The 20,144-nt window shown below is 38.9% G+C and overlaps 1 protein-coding gene across 3 annotated transcripts in view; it reads left to right on the plus strand.

The window, feature by feature from the left end:
- ATG10 (autophagy related 10) overlaps positions 1 to 20,144 on the plus strand; it is a 275,884-nt gene that overhangs the window by 65,753 nt on the left and 189,987 nt on the right. For 2 of the 3 annotated variants that reach the window (XM_070373075.1, XM_005903763.2), the window contains one exon: positions 11,069 to 11,176. The exons of the other annotated variant lie outside the window; for it this stretch is intronic. In XM_070373075.1, coding sequence (XP_070229176.1) covers positions 11,069 to 11,176 — 108 coding nt within the window. The remainder of the gene's footprint in view (positions 1 to 11,068; positions 11,177 to 20,144) is intronic. 3 annotated transcript variants of the gene reach the window in all.

The raw sequence follows: 20,144 nt of genomic DNA on the forward strand, positions 1-20,144 counted from the left end.
ACCAGCTTGACTATCTGAAAGTTCATGGTTCACATATTGCTGAAGCCTGGCATTTTTGAGCATTACTTTACCAGTATGTGAGATGAGTGCAATTGTGTGGTAGTTTGAGCATTCTTTGGCATTGCCTTTCTCTGGGATTGGAATGAAAACTGACCTTTTCCAGTCCTGTCGCCACTGCTGACTTTTCCAAATATGCTGGCTTATTGAGTGCATATTTTATGTTATATCAAAGTTTTTATTTACTTTGTAGATATCTTTTAAGAATTTTTAGGGAATTCCTTGGTGGTCCAGTGGTTAAGACTCTGCGTTTCCACTGCAGGGGGCACAGGTTGGATCCCTGGTCAGGGAAATAAAGTCCTGCAAGCTGTGCAGCCAAAAATAAAAAAATAAAATAATAAGAATAAATAGATGAATGAATAAGAGCTTTTATAGTCTTCCAGTGTTTACATTGAGCACATTTATGGTATTGTTTTTCTCATTTAGATCTTTATTCCTCATTTTGATGTTTCATGTTGATAACATGAGGACTTTTGACTGTGAGCGAGTGTTGTCTTTTTATTAGCAGTGTCTGGGTTACATACAGCACCTGCGTTTCTGGTTAGTTTCTATTCTGTAGTGACAGTGTGGAGCAACCTGCTGTGTGATGGTAGGCAGCAAGGAGTCCTGATAGCAGAAGTGTAGCTGGATATGGGATGGTTTTGAAGTTATAAGATCACCGGCTGTTACAGGTGCCCTTACTACAGGTCAAGGCTGGGCAAGTTGCTGGGTTTGAGACGGCAGTGAAGGCCACTTAAAAAGCAGTCTCAGCACAGTTGAAATGACAAGATGAGCATCCACAGCAGCAAGTTTAGCATATGGAGGGCTCTGAGTGAGCCCTGGAATTACTGAAATTTGGGAGCTGTTTGTGGCCTTTTCTCTTGAGGCAGCTGCAGAGACCATGGTTGGTTCTGTTCTCAGAGTTCAGAAGGGGACTCCACTGAAATTAGTGCAGTGGTCCTCTACCCTGGCTTTTCTCTGGAGTCTACTCGGAAGATTATGACTTCACTGGTCTGAGGGGGCACCCTAGTAACAGCATTTGCAGAACTCCTCAGGTGAGTCAGATGTGCAGCTAGCATTGAGAACCACTGTTTAATACAGTTTGCTATCTCTTTGAGGCAGGGATTGCAGTCTTCCTGCCTCAGTGCTTCTGATTGTACATCCAGATCACCTGGGATCCTGTTACATACAGATTTCAATGCAGGAGGTCTGTCGTGGGCTTGGGATTCTGCATGTCTAACAAGCTCCCAGGTGATGCTGTATTTGTGTCCCAGACTGCACTTGAGTGGCATGAACTATTCCATGTGCAGAACCTGGCTTCCCCCTGCCCATGAGCGTCAATGAGGATCTTTCTGCTCTCATCCCACTCTCTGGCATAACTTGCTTAGTATAGTAGAAAACTCAGGCCACGAGACCTGCTTTCCACTTCCAGCTCTGCCCCTAATTGGCTGTAGGACAAATCTCTTCAAAGTACTTCAGTCCTTCACCTTCTTATTGCTAAAGCAGGAGGGTGGAACTGGGTGAGGTATAAGGTCCTTTTTGTTCCATCTCGTCCCATGAATGTCCAGGGTGTTTTCATACTCTGTGGGGATAAGGTTTTTATGTGGAAGACCATCCAGATTCTACAGTAAGGACCCCCCTTCCTCTAGCGATAGGGCTTACCTAGGCCTGAGCTTAGGATCATTGGAGAAAGTGAGACTAATCAATGTTAAAAAGTTAAAGAGGTTAATGCTAAATTGTAAGCTATAGTAAGTACAGTAAGACTACAGGGATGCTAGAGAGGAATGCCCATTGGAATTTTCAGGGGGAGGTTTGAGTTCAATTCTGTTTGCCTGGCTTGATGGACTGTAGTGCTAATTTAGAGGGCAGTTCTCATACTTTTACATTTGTTGTTTCTAAAAAAGCATCCTTCAACAGTGAGGAACAAAACATATTTTTATACCTTAAGTTAAAATGATGTGGGAGAAAGGCCTACTTCTGTGAAAGTAAATGTTTGAAATACTGTAAAACTCTCCTTTTTCTATATTTAATTTTTCAAGGCTAATCTTGACTATTAAGAGATTGATATTGAAAAGAAAATCACCATGACCAAATATAGGCTGAGGTAAAAAATAAAAACCCTTTTGCACTTCCCTGTAGACATTAATAAATAGTATCAGAAATTACTTAAAATGGAAATTTAAATTGTTTAAATTATAAGTAACATTGAAAATGACACATCTCTATCCTAACTCATTGGAAAAGATACAAGGTAATTTATTTAGATTTTATAACATAGATGCACAGGAATTTCTGACTCACCTCTTTGATGTCAAAGGAGGTGTATTTTGCATTGTAATTAGAGCTCTACTAAGTTATAGCTTCCCTTAGGAAGAGATTGTATGACCAACACTCAGGTATTAAAAATACAAAATAGAACAGTTACCCTCATTTGATGGATTATATGCAGTACACACAATTTAGCTCTAACTTTTCTCTAAACATCCTAAGACTTTTTCCTTCTATTGCCAGATTATTTTAAAATTGCAGACTGTGAGCACTTTTTCTCAGGTATACATACTATTATGGTTTTATTGTAGTTGGTAAATCTTATATATAATCAACTATTGATTATCTATCACAATGAATGATAATACAAATACAGTAGAAAAATCTTCTCGTTTTCAACTAATAAACACAATATATGTCATTTTATAAAAAGACTATTTTGGTTGCAAGTGACAGGAAACCCAATTCATATTGGATACAGCCAAGAAGGGACTTTTGGGGGCCTTTGAAAATGAAAATTTGAGGGCAGAGCTAGCTTCAGGTATTGTTGGTGTAAATAGTGTAATCAGAATCTTATGCATCTTGTGGTCTTGTTTCCCTCTGCGTTGGCTTTATCCTCAGGCTCCATTTAATTACATAATGGCTGCCAATACTGCCAAAGTTTTACCTTTCTGGGTCAAATATAGGAGAAAAGAGAATAGATTTCACTGGAAATACAACAATAATTCCAGCTACAAAATGTAGAACCTTAGTGAAATAATAAAAGATAATAGTATTTGATACTTGATAGCTTATTTTACAGGTTCAGTTCAGTTCAGTCACTCAGTCGTGTCCGACTCTTTGCGACCCCATGAATCGCAGCACGCCAGGCCTCCCTGTCCATTACCAACTCCAGAGTTCACTCAGACTTACGTCCGTCGAGTCAGTGATGCCATCCAGCCATCTCATCCTCTGTCGTCCCCTTCTCCTCCTGCCCCCAATCCCTCCCAGCATCAGAGTCTTTTCCAATGAGTCAGCTCTTTGCATGAGGTGGCCAAAGTACTGGAGTTTCAGCTTTAGCATCATTCCTTCCAAAGAAATCCCAGGGCTGATCTCCTTCAGAATGGACTGGTACAGGTAGAAAGGATATTCAGGACATTTAACCATCAATGATATTGGCATCAACCAGTCTGAATGAGTTGACTGCAGTCAACCAGAACTAGTATTGATCGTGATCAAACAGCAGGTTCCCTGTGTGAATCCAGAGGGATGACAGTCCAATTGACTGAGAGGTATGGATCACAGCCTTGTTGTGGCAGAGGGGCTTGTGTAACTAAATAAAGCTATGAGCCATGCTGCTCAGGGCCACCCAAGATGGACAGGTCATAGTGGAGAGTACTGACAAAACATGGTCCACTGGAGGAAAGAAAGACAAACTCCTCCAGTATACTTGCCTTGAGAACCCCATGAATAGTATGAAAAGGGGAAAAGATATGACACCAAAAGTTGAGCCCCCCTGGTCAGAAGGTGTCCATTATGTTACTGAGGAAGAGCAGAGAAATAGCTCCAGAAAGAAGGAAGAGGCTGGGCCAAAGTGGAAACAACACTCAGTTGTGGATGTGTCTGGTGATGAAAGCAAAGTCCTAATATGTAAAGAACAATATTGGATAGGAACCTGGAATGTTAGGTCCCTAAATCAAAGTAAACTGGATGTGGTCAAGCAGGAGATGGCAAGAGTGAACATTGACGTTTTAGGAATCAGTGAATTAAAATTGATGGGAATAGGCGAATTTAATTCAGATGACCATTATATCTGCTACTGTGGGCAAGAATCCCTTAGAATAAATTGAGTAGCCCTGATAGCTAACAAAGGTCCGTCTAGTCAAGGCTGTGGTTTTTCCAGTGGTCATGTATGGATGTGAGAGTTGGACTGTGAAGAAAGCTGAGCGCTGAAGAATTGATGCTTTTGAACTGTGGTGTTGGAGAAGACTCTTCCAACCAGTCCGTTCTAAAGGAGATCAGTCCTGGGTATTCTTTGGAAGGACTGATGCTAACGCTGAAACTCCAGTACTTTGGCCACCTCATGCGAAGAGTTGATTCATTGGAAAAGACTGATGCTGGGAGGGATTGGGGGCAGGAGGAGAAGGGGACGACAGAGGATGAGATGGCTGGATGGCATCACCGACTCGATGGACATGAGTTTGGGTGAACTCTGGGAGTTGGTGATGGACAGGGAGGCCTGGCGTGCTGCGATTCATGGGTTTGCAAAGAGTCAGACACAACTGAGCGACTGAACTGAACTGAACTGATAGCCAACAAAAGAGTCGAAATTACAATACTTGGGTGCAACCTCAAAACCAAAAGAATGGTCTTGGTTCATTTGCAAAGCAAACCATTCAACATCAGATTAATCCAAGTCTATGCCCACACCACTAATGCTAAAGAAGCTGAAGCTGAATGATTCTGTGAAGACTTATAAGACCTTCTAGAGCTAATACCAAAAAAGAAAAAAAGTCCTTTTTATCATAGGGGATTGAAATGCAAAAGTAGGAAGTCAAGAGATGCCTGGAGTAACAGGCAAGTTTGGTCTTGGAGTACAAACTGAAGCAGGGCAAAGGCTAATAGAGTTTTGTTAGAGAGAGAACACACTGGTCATAGAAAATACCCTCTTCCAACAACACAAGTGACTCCTCTACACATGGACATCACCAGATGGTCAATACCGAAGTCAGATTGATTGTATTCTTTGTGGCCGAAGATGGAGAAGCTCTGTACAGTTAGCCAAAAAAAAAAAAACCTAGAGCTTACTGTGGCTCAGATCATAGAGATCTTTACCACAGACTTCAGGCTTAAAGTGAAGAAAGCAGGGACCACTACTAGACCATTCAGGTATGACCTAAATCATACCCCTTATGATTATACAGTGGAGGTGAAGAACAGATTCAAGGGATTAGATCTGATAGACAGAGTGTCTGAATAACTATGGATGGAGGTTGTAACACTGTATAGGAGGCAGTGACCAAAACCATCCCCCAAAAAAGAGATGCAAGAAAGCAAAGTGGTTGTCTGAGGAGGCTTTAAATATAGCTGAGAAACGAAGAGAAGCAAAAAGCAAGGAAGAAAGGGAAAGATATACCAACTGAATGCAGAGTTCCAGAGAATAGCAAGGAGTAATAAGAATGCCTTTTTAAGTGAACAATGAAATGAAATAGTGGAAAACATGGGGAATGGGAAAGACTAGAGATCTCTTCAAGAAAATTGGAGATACAAAGGGAACATTATACAAGGATGGGCATGTAAAGGACAGAAACAACAAGGATCCAACAGAAGCAGAAAAGATTAAGAAGAGATAGCAAGAATACACAGAAGAACTCTACAAAAAGGTCTTAATGACCTGGATAACCATAATGGTGTGATCACTCACCTAGAGCTAGACATCTTTGCGTGTGAAGTCAAGTGGACCTTAGGAAACATTACTACAAACAAATCTAGTGGAGGTGATCAAATTCCAGCTGAGCGGTTTCAAATTCTAAAAGATGGTGCTGTTAAAGTGCTGCACTCAATATGTCAGCAAATTTGGAAAACTCAGCAGTGGCCACAAGATTGGAAAATGTCAGTTTTCATTCGAGTCCCAAAGAAGGTCAGCACCAAAGAATGTTCAAACGACTGTACAATTGTGCTCATTTCACATACTAGCAAGGTAGTGCTCAAATTATCTTGTGAGTAGATGGTAAAGAATCTGCCTGTAATGCAGGAGAACTGGGTTTGATCCCTGGGTTGAGAAGATCCCCTGGAGAAGGAAATGGTAACCCACTCCAGTATTCTTGCCTGGAGAACTCCATGGACAGACGAGCCTCATGGGCTACAGCCCGTGGGGGCATGACTGAGTGACTTTCACTTCAGTTCAGTGCTCAAACTCCTTCAAGCTAGGCTTCAACAGTATGTGAACTCAGAAATTCCAAATGTACAAGTTGCGTTTTGAAGAGGCAGAGGAACCACAGATCAAATTGTCAACATTTGTTGAATCATAGAGAAAGCAAGGGAATTCCAGAAAAACACCAACTTCTACTACATTGACAACACTAAAGCCTTTGACTCTGTGGATCACAACAAACTGGAAAATTTTTAAAGAGATGGGAATGCCAGACTACCTTACCTGCCTCCTGAGAAACCTGCATGCAGGTCAAGAAATAACAGTTAGAACTGGCCATGGAACAAAGGACTAGTTCATAGTTGGAAAAGGAGTACGTCAAGGCTGTATATTGTAACCCTGCTTATTAACTTCTATGCAGACTACATCATGTGAAATGTCAGGCTGGATGAATCATAAGCTGGAGTCAAGATTGCCACAAGAAGTATAAGCAACCTCAGATATGCAAATGATACCACTTTAATGGCAGAAAGTGAAGAGGAACTAAAGAGCCTCTTGATGAGGGTAAAAAAGGAGAGTGAAAAGCTGGCTTAAAACTCAACATTCAAAACATTAATATCATGGCATCTGATCCCATCACTTCATTGCAAATAGATTGGGAAAAAGTGGACACAGTGACAAATTTTCTTTTCTTGGGCTCCAGAATCATTGTGGACAGTGACTGCAGCTGTGAAATTAAAAGATGTTTGTTCCTTGGGAGGAAAGCTATGGCAAACGAAGACAACATATTAAAGAGCAGAGACATCACTTTGCTGACAAAGATTTGTATGATGCAAGCTATGGTTTTTCCTGTAGTCATGTATGGATGTGAGAGTTGGACCATAAACCAGGCTGAACACCAAAGAATGGATGCTTTTGAGTTGTGCTGGAGAAGATTCTCGAGCATCCCTTGGACTGGAAGGAGATCAAACCAGTCAATCCTGAAGGAAATCAACTCTGAATATTCATTGGAAGGTTTGATGTTTAAGCTGGAGCTCCAATACTTTGGCCACCTGATAAGAAGAACTGATTCATTGGAAAAGATTCTGAGGCTGGGAAAGATTAAGGGCAGGAGGAGAAGAGGGTAACAGAGGATAAGATGATTGGATAGCATCATTGAATCAATGGACTTGAGTTTGAGCAAATTCTGGGAGATAGTGAAAGACAGGGAAGCCTGGCATTTTGCAGTCCATGGGGTTGCCAAGAGTCGGACAGGACTTAGCAACACAAAAACAACAACAACAATTATAAAGATGCCATCAGATTTAAGAAAATATCATTTCTGTATTAGTTTCCTAGAGCTTCCATAACAAAGTACCACAAACTTTATGGCTTAAAACACAGAAATTTATTCTGTCAAAGTTCTGAAATTGGAAGTTGAAATTCAAGGTGTCAGCAGGGCCATGGTCCCTCCAAGGGCTCTATAGAAGAACCTTTCCTTGCCTTTTCTAGCTTCTGGTTAGTTGATAGAAATCTTGAAATTCTTTGGCTGATAGATGCATCACTCCAATCTTTGCCTCTTTCTCCCCATGACCTTCTCCCATGTGTCTGTCTCCATAGCCAAATTTCCCTTTTCTCATAAGGACACAAGTTATATTGGATTTAGGGTCTAGTTTATTCTAGTATGATCTCATCTTAACTTGATTACAGCTACATAGACCCTATCTCCAAATAAGGTCACAAACAAGGTTTCTGGTGGATATAAATTTTGGAAGGATAGTGTTCAACCCCAGAGAAGATTAGCGTGGACCCTGTGCAAAGATGACACACACACAGTATTCAACCCAAGATATTACCTAATATCAAACACTCTTACATAGTTGTCATGACACAAATTTGAAAACATATTCAATTTTAAATGGCTCACAACACTATAAAATCTCCTTATTTTATAGTTAAAAACTGGATTTTTGAATCTTAGTAAAAGTATTTAAGAGAATTATGAATTTTTTAGTTTGAATGCTATTCTGTACATATATTTTTTTTACTACATCAGATTAAGTAACCATGTTTTTCTTATTTATAATTATTTTAATTCTGTTGAAATGCGAATGTTAGTGTGACATTTTGGTGGAGAATTAATAATGGTCGTTAATATGTGAGTATGTGCATAAGAGTTACTAAATTTTTATGCGTGACTTCACTAAGTTCAAACTAGTTTTGCCTTAAAAAAAAATGAAACTGATCACAGTTAGATGAACATCAACTATTAGTGATCATAATAGTAAGTGTTATTGGAAAAGATTACTTTTCATTTCAATCCCAAAGAAAGGCAATGCCAAAGAATGTTCAAATTACTGCACAAACAACTGCACTCATCTCACACGCTAGCAAAGCAATGTTCAAAATTCTCCAAACCAGGCTTCAACAGTACATGAACCGTGAACTTCCGGATGTTCAAGCTGTATTTACAAAAGGCAGAGGAAGCAGAGATTAAATCGCCAACATCTGTTGGGTCATCGAAAAAGCAAGAGAGTCCCAGAAAAACATCTGCTTCTTTATTGACTATGCCAGAGCCTTTGATTGTGTGGATCACAACAAACTGTGGAAAATTCTTCAAGAGATGGGAATACCAGACCACCTGACCTGCCTCTTGAGAAATCTGTATGCAGGTCAAGAAGCAACAGTTAGAACCAGACATGGAACAACAGACTGGTTCCAGATTGGGAAAGGAGTATGTCAAGGCTGTATATTGTCACCCTGCTTTATTTAACTTATATGCAGTGTACATCATGAGAAATGCTTGGCTGGATGAAACACAAGCTGGAATCAAGATTGCCAGGAGAAATATCAATAACCTTACACATGCAGATGACACTATTCTCATGGCAGAAAGTGAAGAACTAAAGAGCCTCTTGATGAAAATGAAAGAGGAGAGTGAAACAGTTGGCTTAAAACTCAGTCTTCAAAAAACTAAGATCATGGCATCCAGTCCCATCACTTCATGGCAAATAGATGGGGAAATAATGGAAACAGTGAGAGACTTTATTTTTTGGGGCTCCGAAATCACTGCAGATGGTGACTGCAGCCATGAAATTAAAAGAGGCTTGCTCAAGGACGTAGTAATACATCCAGCGAGGAATGTTTCCTGCCATTGCCCTTGGGTGCGGTAGCTATGCATGATGTACATCCAGGGAGTTCCCTGGTGGTTCAGTGGTTAGGACTCCATGCTCGCAGTGCCGAGGGCCCAGGTGAATTCCCTGGTTGGGGAATTAAGATCCCACAAAAAGCACAACATGGCCATTAAATAAATAAATGTGTATCCATGATCCCCAGGATCCATATTGACAAGGTGATTCTGGTGTCTGAAATTTACTCCAAAAAAAGAAAAAAGAATAAATAAAAGAGGCTTGCTCTTTGGAAGAAAATCTATGACCAACCTAGACAGCATATTAAAAAGCAGAGACATTACTTTGTCAACAAAGGTCCATCTAGTCAAAGCTGTAGTTTTTCCAGTGGTCATGTATGGATGTGAGAGTTAGACCATAAAGAAAGCTGAGTGCTGAAAAATTGATGCTTTTGAACTGTGGTGTGGGAGAAGACTCTTGAGAGTCCCTTGGACTGCAAGGAGATCAAACCAGTCCATCCTGAAGGAAATCAGTCCTGAATATTCATTGGAAGGACTGAAGCAGAAGCTGAAACTCCAATAGTTTGGCCACCTGATGCGAAGAGCTGACTCATTTGAAAAGACCCTGATGCTGGGAAATATTGAAGGCAGGAGGAGAAGGGGACGATAGGGTATGAGATGGTTGGATGGCATCACTGACTCGATGGACATGAGTTTGAGCAGGCTCCAGGAGTCTGTGATGGACAGTGAAGCCTAGTGTGCTGCAGTCCATGGGGTTTCAAAGAGTCAGACATGACTGAGCGACTGAACTGAACTGAACTGACACTAATGGTAAAGAACCTGGCTGCCAATGTAGGACACTTAAGAGACACAGGTTTGATCCCTGGGTTGGAAAGATCTCCTGGAGGAGGGCATGGCAACCCACTCCAGTATTCTTGCCTGGAGAATCCCATGGTCATAGGAGCCTGGCTGGCTACCATCCATAGGGTCACAAAGAGTTGGACACTACTGAAGTGACTTAGTATGCATTCATTACATAAGAAGCAGGAGAGAAATGCAACTGGTAAAGGGCTTGGATACCTTCCAACATTTGAGAATAGTGGAAATTATCTTCAACTCTTTGAAGAATGGCTCTGAAAACGAGTTAAGACTCCAGAAGGCATAACTAGAACTGGTGAATTAAGGTTCAATGGACACACTTCAGTGCAATATAGAACTAAGGTTTTTCAGTGAACAGTGTGTTGTATACCAGAATGCAGGTGGTAGTTGTGTAAGGGGGTGACATGTGGGTTCCTGGAAGTGCTCCAGAAGGAGGTGAAAGATTACCTCTCCAGGACCTCTTAATGGAGATCTTTCCTTGAGCAATAAATTGAAACAGTGGATCATTTCTAGCTTCAAGATGCAAGTCCTCCTAAAATTTCTATTTCTCTATATTCTATTAAATGTATATCAATATTAATTATATGACAAGACATTTCTATAAGTTGATATATTTTTAAACAGCTGCCAACCTATGGTGCTGTATGAATTCTATGTTTTGAAGTGCTTGGGGGAAAAAGGTATTTAACCTATGAGAAGAGGAAACATCATTAATAGGTGATAAAAGTAGGGGCTTAAAACTTCTATTTATTGAATACTTACTGTGTGCAGGATGAATTGGATGAATTTATCCATATTATCTCATCTCATTTAATATGCTTAGTTTTTCATTGCTTGGTTTGGAACTTGTGAGACACTGTAGTTCTTAGAATGATGAATTCTCACAATAATTGGCTTTTTCTTATGTATTCTTTGGTGATGGAACACAGGACTGTTCTGATGGCTACATGTGTAAAACACATTTTCAAGTTAAAAATGGAACTGCAGTGTCACATCAAGGAACATCTGCCCATGTACAGACATTTCTTCCTGTGGAGGTGAGTGATTTAACATATCATGTTCTCCTTTTCAGTCTTTGTAAAGCATAAAGTAAAAGTTTGAATCTGATAAATATATTTAAAAAATTAACTGCCATCAGATCCTGAACCTGTTGTAAGGGGAGAAGTGAATATCATTTCTAAGAGGTATTTTCTTCTCTAATATTGAAATCAGGAACTGTGGTAAAGTTAAGATTCACTCTGGGTCTGTACAGCTTGTCACAAGGCTTCACCCTTTTGGTTTCTCTTAGATCTAAAAACTACAGATGCCTTCCGTTGCTTATTGATTTTTTCCAGTAAAATCCCCTCAGGATAATACCAGGCCTATACCTCAGCTGAGTAATGTATGATGGAGATCTCTTTACCTAGTCTACCTTTAATTCTTCTCCTTTGTCCTTTAAAATATGCTGGATCTGGGTCTCATTCCTTAGGGGACTTTAACCTTGACTTGAAAATCTTGCTAAATTAAAATTTAATAAGCTACTAATAATGGCATAATGGTTTTCTGGGATATTTTCAACTTTCTTTTTATCAAAATGAAAATAGACTTATTGTACTTTATGTTGTTAATAAAATTTTTTATACATCCATTGTAAAATTAAACAATAGAAAAATATATAAAAACTCCCATACATCCTTCAACTGAAGGTAACCACTATGAATATTTTGGTAAGTATCCTTATGCAACGCATATTTCTGTCAGACACACACATACATACTTGTGTTCTGCAATGAACAAGTATGGCATGGAGATCTTCCCATGTCAGTAGATGTAGATATCTGTAGTTAGTTATTTTTTAATGGCTCCACTGCATTTCATCCTATGGATGAACTATAATTATGTGAACCCATATTGAAGTAAAATGCTTGAATTTTAAAATTGAATCAGTGGGGATCTAATTGCTTCAACATGAAGAAAGAAATATAATGCTTAAATTCCAAATTCCAAATATCCTGGTAAAATGGGAAAGGAGACTTTTTTTGGTGACAGTTAAGCCCTAACCCCTTCTGTCTGTGTATTATGCTGGCCTGGAAGTAACTGTTGCCTATATAATTTATTTTTTATTTATTTTTAAAATTAAATTTATTTTTTTAAAGTACTCCAAGGGATTTTTATATTTGGTTGCACCAGGTCTTAGTTGCAACATGTGGGATCTAGTTCCCTGACCAGGGTTTGAACTCAAGCCCCCTGCATTGGGAGCTCGGAGTTTTAGCCACTGGACCAGCAGGGAATCCCATTGCCTGTATAACTTACTTTGCAATTTATTCTTGAGGATATTGTGTTTGGTAATAAAGTAAGTGCCCCTGATTTATATATAGATTTAAGGTTTTTTTGGGTAATGTTTTTAGTATATTGAGTGCTTAGTCACTCAGTTGTGTCCGACTCTTTGCAGCTCTCTGGACTGTAGTCTTCCAGGCTCCTCCATCCAACAGATTTTTCAGGCAAGGGTACTGGAGTGGGTTGCCATTTTTCTCCTCCAGGGGATCTTGAGTAGGTGTTCAAATTTTGATTACTGTTTCATGGTTCGAATAACGAACATCATATATGAAGCCAAGCATGTTAGGAAGCTTTTCAGTTCATTATATATTAACTTCAAAAATGTACATGGAGATGATGATTTAAAAGATAAATTACTAGTTCTTCCCTAACAAGTTGGCAGACATTTGAAAAGCACTAAAAAGTGGTGTTGACAGTGTGAGGAAACTGACACTTTCTGGTTGATGTTTTAACTTCACAAAGTTTAAAGATGTGCACATACTATGAATTATCTATTCCAATTCTAGGAATTTAGCTTCATAAAATATAATTTTTTTCAACATTTCCCAACAAATTTCAAACATATGAAAAAGTAAAAAGAATTTTGCAGTGAACATCCCTGTATTCTTTGCTTGGATTCCAACATTAACATTTTGCTGTGCTTGCTGTATTATATATTTCTCCCTCTATTCATCTATCTTCCTTTTTGGTGCAGTGCTTTTACATCAAAGTATACTGCAGAAAATAATTAGAAATGTACAGAAAATTTTACATGTGTACATTTAAAACTTCTTCAAGTTTTACATGAAAGTATATTCATTCATTGGTCAGTTTTCATTCCAATCCCAAAGAAAGCCAATGCCAAAGAATGCCCAAACTACCGCACAATTACACTCATCTCACACTCTAGTAAAGTAATGCTCAAAATTCTCCAAGCCAGGCTTCAGCAATATGTGAACCGTGAACTTCCAGATGTTCAAGCTGGTTTTAGAAAAGGCAGAGGAACCAGAGATCAAATTGCCAACATCCGCTGGATCATGGAAAAAGCAAGAGAGTTCCAGAAAAGCATCTATTTCTGCTTTATTGACTATGCCAAAGCCTTTGACTGTGTGGATCACAATCAACTGTGGAAAATTCTGAAAGAGATGGGAATACCAGACCACCTGATCTGCCTGTTGAGAAATTTGTATGCAGGTCAGGAAGCAACAGTTAGAACTGGACATGGAACAACAGACTGGTTCCAAATAGGAAAAGGAGTACGTCAAGGCTGTATATTGTCACCCTGTTTATTTAACTTATATGCAGAGTATATCATGAGAAATGCTGGGCTGGAAGAAACACAAGCTGGAATCAAGATTGCCAGGAGAAATATCAATAACCTCACATATGCAGATGACACCACCCTTATGGCAGAAAGTGAAGAGGAACTCAAAAGCCTCTTGATGAAAGTAAAAGAGGAGAGTGAAAAAGTTGGCTTAAAGCTCAACATTCAGAAAACGAAGATCATGGCATCTGGTCCCATCACTTTATGAGAAATAAATGGGGAAACAGGGGAAACAGTGTCAGACTTTATTTTTCTGGGCTGCAAAATCACTGCAGATGGTGATTGCAGCCATGAAATTAAAAGACGCTTGCTCCTTGGAAGGAAAGTTATGACCAACCTAGACAGCATATTCAAAAGCAGAGACATTACTTTGCCAACGAAGGTCCGTGTAGTCAAGGCTATGGTTTTTCCTGTGGTCATGTATGGATGTGAGAGTTGGACTGTGACAAAAGCTGAGTGCCGAAGAATAGATGCTTTTGAACTGTGGTGTTGGAGAAGACTCTTGAGAGTCCCTTGGACTGCAAGGAGATCCAACCAGTCCATTGTGAAGGAGATCAGCCCTGGGATTTCTTTGGAAGGAATGATGCTAAAGCTGAAACTCCAGTACTTTGGCCACCTCATGCAAAGAGTTGACTCATTGGAAAAGACTCTGATGCTGGGAGGGATTGGGGGCAGGAGGAGAAGGGGACGACAGAGGATGAGATGGCTGGATGGCATCGCTGACTTGATGGATGTGAGTCTGGGTGAACTCCGGGAGTTGGTGATGGACAGGGAGGCCTGGCGTGCTGCGATTCATGGGGTCACCAAGAGTCGGACACGACTGAGTGACTGAACTGAACTGAACTGATATTCATTTTACCATTATTTATAATAGGAAAAAGTAGAAACAATGAAAATATCCAACAGTAGTGGCACCCCACTCCAGTGTTCTTGCCTGGAGAGTCCCAGGGGCGGGGGAGCCTGGCAGGCTGCCGTCTACGGGATTGCACAGAGTCGGACACGACTGAAGCAACTTAGCAGCAGTAGCAGTAGTGGATTAGTTGCTTATGGCACATTTCTGTGATGGACTTTGTGATTCAGTAGGTTTGGATTGGAGCCTGAGAATTTTCAGTTCTAACAAGTTCCCAGGTTATGCTGATGCTGGTGGTACAGGGACCACCACACTCTAATAACTACTGCAGTACTTTATAATGGAACTCTTAGCATATTTTAGATGTACAGCTGAGATGGTTAGTTAATATAATATATGGTAGAGTTGATATTGTAATAATCTTGATGAAATGAAAAATGTCTTAGGTTGAGCCTGAGATGGAGATTCCTGTTGAAGTGACTTATTAAGGATATGTTCTTAGGAGAAAGGGAGTGATGGAAGCAGGAAAGAACAAGGGATAAAAGCTAAGGGAGATTGTGGTCTCACTCGAGATGAGCTTTAGTCTGATCTCCTTAGAACTCTGGAGCATAGATACCCAAAATTAGTCTCACCTTGTTTCCTTGAGGCTGACCTTTTGTACTCTGTAACATTTATTGATCTGTCAGTCTGTCATTGCCTGATGTAGAGGAAGACATAGCTTCCAAGCAAGATGGCTCCAGTATTACTGAGAAATTCTTCAGGGAAGAGGGCTGCTGTGTGTTGTCAGCCAACAATTACAACAGCTGGGTGCTAATGGGTACGCTGGCCTTAAGGGGACCTGGGCAGGGCAGCAACAGTGTCTACTACCAAAGAGTAACCTAAAAGCAACAAAATGGCATCTGTGAGGAAGTATATGTATAAGGCCTGCATTGACATGACAGCAGTTTGTTTGAGAAAGGACTAATGATTTTAGTTAACCCCAAGCTCAAGGTAAGTGAAAAAAATGCCATGGATGCTAGAGAAACTGACTGGAAACCTAAGACATATTAATGAAAACATGATTGGATCCCAAATATTGTCTGGGGTCCCCTGGAGGGTCCCAGAGACCCTTTTAAGGGGTCCACAAGGTCAAGTATATGTAATAATGTTAAGATATTATTTACATTTTGTACTTTCATTCTCCCCTAGTTTCCCAGAGGCTACCTATGTGTGATTTTGCAACAGAGTGAGTGCAGAAACAGTTATAAAAATCCAGCTATCTTTAATTAAGTTAGACACTAAAAATATTTTCAAAATGTATACTGCTTTTCTTACTAATTTATGTTGTTTTGGAAAACATTTATTTTTTCATAGAAACTTGCTGTTATATTATCATTCATAGAAATTTGCTATTATATTACCATGTATTTTTAAAGTGAACTAATATTTTTTAAATTTCATTTTTAATTTCTAATACAATAAATATCATGCACATAACTCTCTTAAGCAAAAAGTTCATTGGAATCTTCAATGAATTTTTTTTAAATTTTATTTTATTTTTAAACTTTACAATATTGTATTAGTTTTGCCAAATATCGAAATGAATCCACCACAGGTATACCTGTGTTCCCCATCCTGAACCCTCCTCCCTCCTCCCTCCTCATACCCTCCCTCTGGGTCGTCCCAGTGCACCAGCCCCAAGCATCCAGTATCGTGCATCGAACCTGGACTGGCGACTCGTTTCATACATGATATTATACATGTTTCAATGCTATTCTCCCAAACCTCCCCACCCTCTCCCTCTCCCACAGAGTCCATAAGACTGATCTATACATCAGTGTCTCTTTTGCTGTCTCGAATTTTAAAAGTGTAAAGGGGTGTTGAGACCAGATAGTTTGAAAATCATTGCTATAGAACAAGGAAATATTACCTTATTATATGTGCAGAACAACATTGATAGAGTACATGATGAACAGATTCATAAATAATAGTTGAAAATTGATCATAAATGGGGTTTATCCATTCAAAGAAGCATACTGGGGGCCATGGGTAGGCTTGAAAATATATTATTATGAGGACTATTGGGAGTTCTGGGGATGTTAAATTAGAACTAAAGACCTAGGAAGGTTAATTGTCTTAAGATATCTAGAAAGCTTTCCCGTGGAAGAGAGAGTAGACTCACATTGTTTCTGAGGAGACAGAGTAACTGGAAATTATTCAAGACAGGTCTCTCTACTGTTTAGGTTGCTCACAGTGAAGTTGGTCATCTTGCAAAGCTGTGAGTTCCCTTCCCTTTCTTGGAGATGTTAGCCACAGAGTGGATAACCTTTTCTCCAAAACAGTGGTCACTGACAGAAATATTTAGATGTTTAAAGCACCAGGATGGTGATGAATGAAGTGGGCTGATGGGAGTTGGTGGGACCTGTGGAGAAGTGGAGAGGGAATGGTTCATCCAAAGGGGCAGTAGAAATGCTTCTCCAGGTGGATTTTCAAGAGAAGGCAAGATTTGGATTTATGTGTTGATTTAAGTAAAAAAAAAAAAAATCTGTGCAGACTAAATAGACTATGTGTATGGGCTGCAAATGGTCCTTAGGCCACCAGTTTATAACCTGGCCTCTAATATTATAGAAAGGGGTCCCACATTATATAGAAGACTGAGCCAGGGGACTTTGGAATTCTCTTTAGAATTTAGAGCACCATCCATAACTGGGCTTCCCAGGTGGTGCTAGTGGTAAAAAACCTGCCTGTGAATGCAGGAGACGAAAGAGACCTGGGTTTGATCTCTGGTTCAGGAAGATCCCCTGGAGGAGGGCATGCAACCCACTCCAGTATTCTTGCCTGGAGAATCCCATGGACAGAGGAGGCTGGTGGGCTACCATCCATAGGGTCACAAAAGTGTTGGACATGACTGAAGTGACTTAGCACAGCATATCTGTACATCACATTTCCTATTTAAAGATATTTGAAAGAATGCCTCTACTAATAGTTACTTTTAAAAAGATCTAAAAAATACTGGCCATGTGTGAAGTGGGAAATCAGATCACTTCTTTGTTCCAATCAGAACTGGTAGTCTTGCCTATAGAGGGGTAGCTGGATTCATGATTTTTATGCTCGTGAGTTTATAGCCAATAAACAGGAATTTAAAAATCAAAGAAATATAATGGAATATGTGAGTGAAGTAATTTGTTAAAATCATAATCTATGTCTTGTTTGAATTTTTAAAATGTAATTTAAAATGATACTTAAAAGAGTGAGATGATATTCAGAAATCTACTAAAAACATTGGGGTTTCTTAGTGTTGGTTTTGGGGACAAGAGTTCTTATATGATTATTCATTAGATAAGACATTTATTGTTGAGAGTAGTTACTGTGGTTTGCTTGTGACATTTCTGAGTTTGTGAAGTAACAAACAAGATGTTCTCTTTTCATTACCAGTGACCAAGAGAGATTCATTGCTTTATTTATAAAAATAAAATAATAGTTTGAGAATGAAAGTGGTAGCAAAGGCTCTATACTCAAGTTAGACAATTTTTTTGAGGAAAATTAGTCACTGTTAACCTTTAAACCTCATGTGAATATTATTGCAAAATAACTACTAAACTTTAAAATTATTTTGTAAGGTTCTAAATTAACTCCCAGTGCTAAAGAATCCACCTGGCTATGCAAAAGACACAAAAAATGCAGGTTCAATTCCTAGGTCCAGAAGATCCCCTGGAGTAGGAAATGGGAACCTGATCCAATATTCTTGCCTAGAAAATTCCATGGACACAGGAGCCCAACAGACTACAGTCCATTGGGCTGCCAACAGTCAGACACGACTGAGTACAGCGCAACAACAGCAAATTAACTCATTGGCCAATATAGACTACAATGGCTGCAATTCTAGAGAATTCTAGCTACAGTGCTACAATTCTAGCTACAATTATGATTCTAGAGAAACAAGGTATAAGTTTTTTTTTTTTAATCATGTTTAACATTAAACCACTCTAAAAGGAAACAATGAGATGAATATTCAACATGGATATTGATTTTTAATGACCAGTAGTAAAAATTACTAATGAATGTTTAGAAGAGGGAAGTGCCTGAAATTTCTTCCTGTAGAAATAGCTTTTGTCTAACATTGGTTTGCATTTTCTTTTTATCTCTACCATCTTCATATATGGAATTCTGAATCATTTTCATAGAATAGAAATAGCCCAGATTTTGCCCTTCAATTAATTCAATTTCAGTTCAGTTCAGTCGCTCATTCGTGTCCAATTCTTTGCCACCCCATGAATCGCAGCACACCAGGCCTCCCTGTCCATCACCAACTCCCAGAGTTCACTCAGACTCATGTCCATCGAGTCAGTGATGCCATCCAGCCAACTCATCCTCTGTTGTCCCCTTCTTCTCCTGCCACCCATAAATATTTATTTTAGGTTGGTCAGTGATTATTTTTTTATATTATTGAAGTTTGGATTCTTCTGTGTGAAGTTTCATTTCTTCCTTTTGAAGAGGTATCAGAGATGGGTATTGAGCATATTTTATTTATTCATTTACCATCTTCATTACTTTAAAGCCTGAGGTTACACCTTTAGATTACATTTTTAAAAACTATGAAAATGATAGAGTCATAAGAATAGCAATAGTATACTACTGGAAAAGGGATTTTTTGTCCTAGGGCCTTGTAGTCCAGTAACTGGGACTTTTCCTAGTCCAGGGCAGGTAGAATATTATAGAAAATCCTGAACAAAAAAACAGCTTATCACAAATTCCCTGAAGCATAAAGCTGAGAATCAGTAACAGGAAATGATCTCAATTACCAAAAGAACATATTCAGAGAATGATGATCTTCTGATGTAACCAGGTCTTCAAATATACTCATTTGCCCTAAGGATTTTATTAAGTGGCTTCTAGGATGAGTTCTATTTTGTATGTCTGAAATAGACTCATATGTCAGAATATTATGGGTTTTTTATACATATAATGGAATAAATGACAAGCTACAGTTCTCAGTGTTAACAATTTCTCTGTAAAGCAACTGCTATTTTTAGACAGAAGTATAGACATATTAATAAATGTAAATGATGAGTAATAAGCATGTTTACCTCTAGTATCTGAAAATGTAACTATTAAACCAATGCTAACTAACACATCAGAAAATCTATTATACTTAATATGTGTAGATACAAATGAAAGTACCTGTAATAGTCAGTATTGATTTATTGATTTAATGAATCTAATGTTGATAGATAAGTGGATTTTTAAAGTAAATAACTATTAATACAGCAAACCTCAATCCCATAATACCATTTTGTGTTTTTCTTGTGGTATATTATGAAAATGTTCAAAGGCAAAGTAAATTTTATTTAACTTAGAGTGTAAATATATGCCACGAAGTGGTGTGTTTGAGAGAAGAGTATAGGATATTCTGAAAATCAGTCAGGTCTGATTAGGATTTTCAGTTCTAATAAAACTGTGGACTATTACACTAGATATAGTATTTATTATACAAACTACATTTCTTTAACTATGCTTTGACAGAAACATGTGTTTACTTATTCTTAGAACTCATCAG

This window comes from Bos mutus, chromosome 7, assembly GCF_027580195.1.
Source record: "Bos mutus isolate GX-2022 chromosome 7, NWIPB_WYAK_1.1, whole genome shotgun sequence".
Classification (NCBI taxonomy): Eukaryota; Metazoa; Chordata; class Mammalia; order Artiodactyla; family Bovidae; genus Bos; species Bos mutus.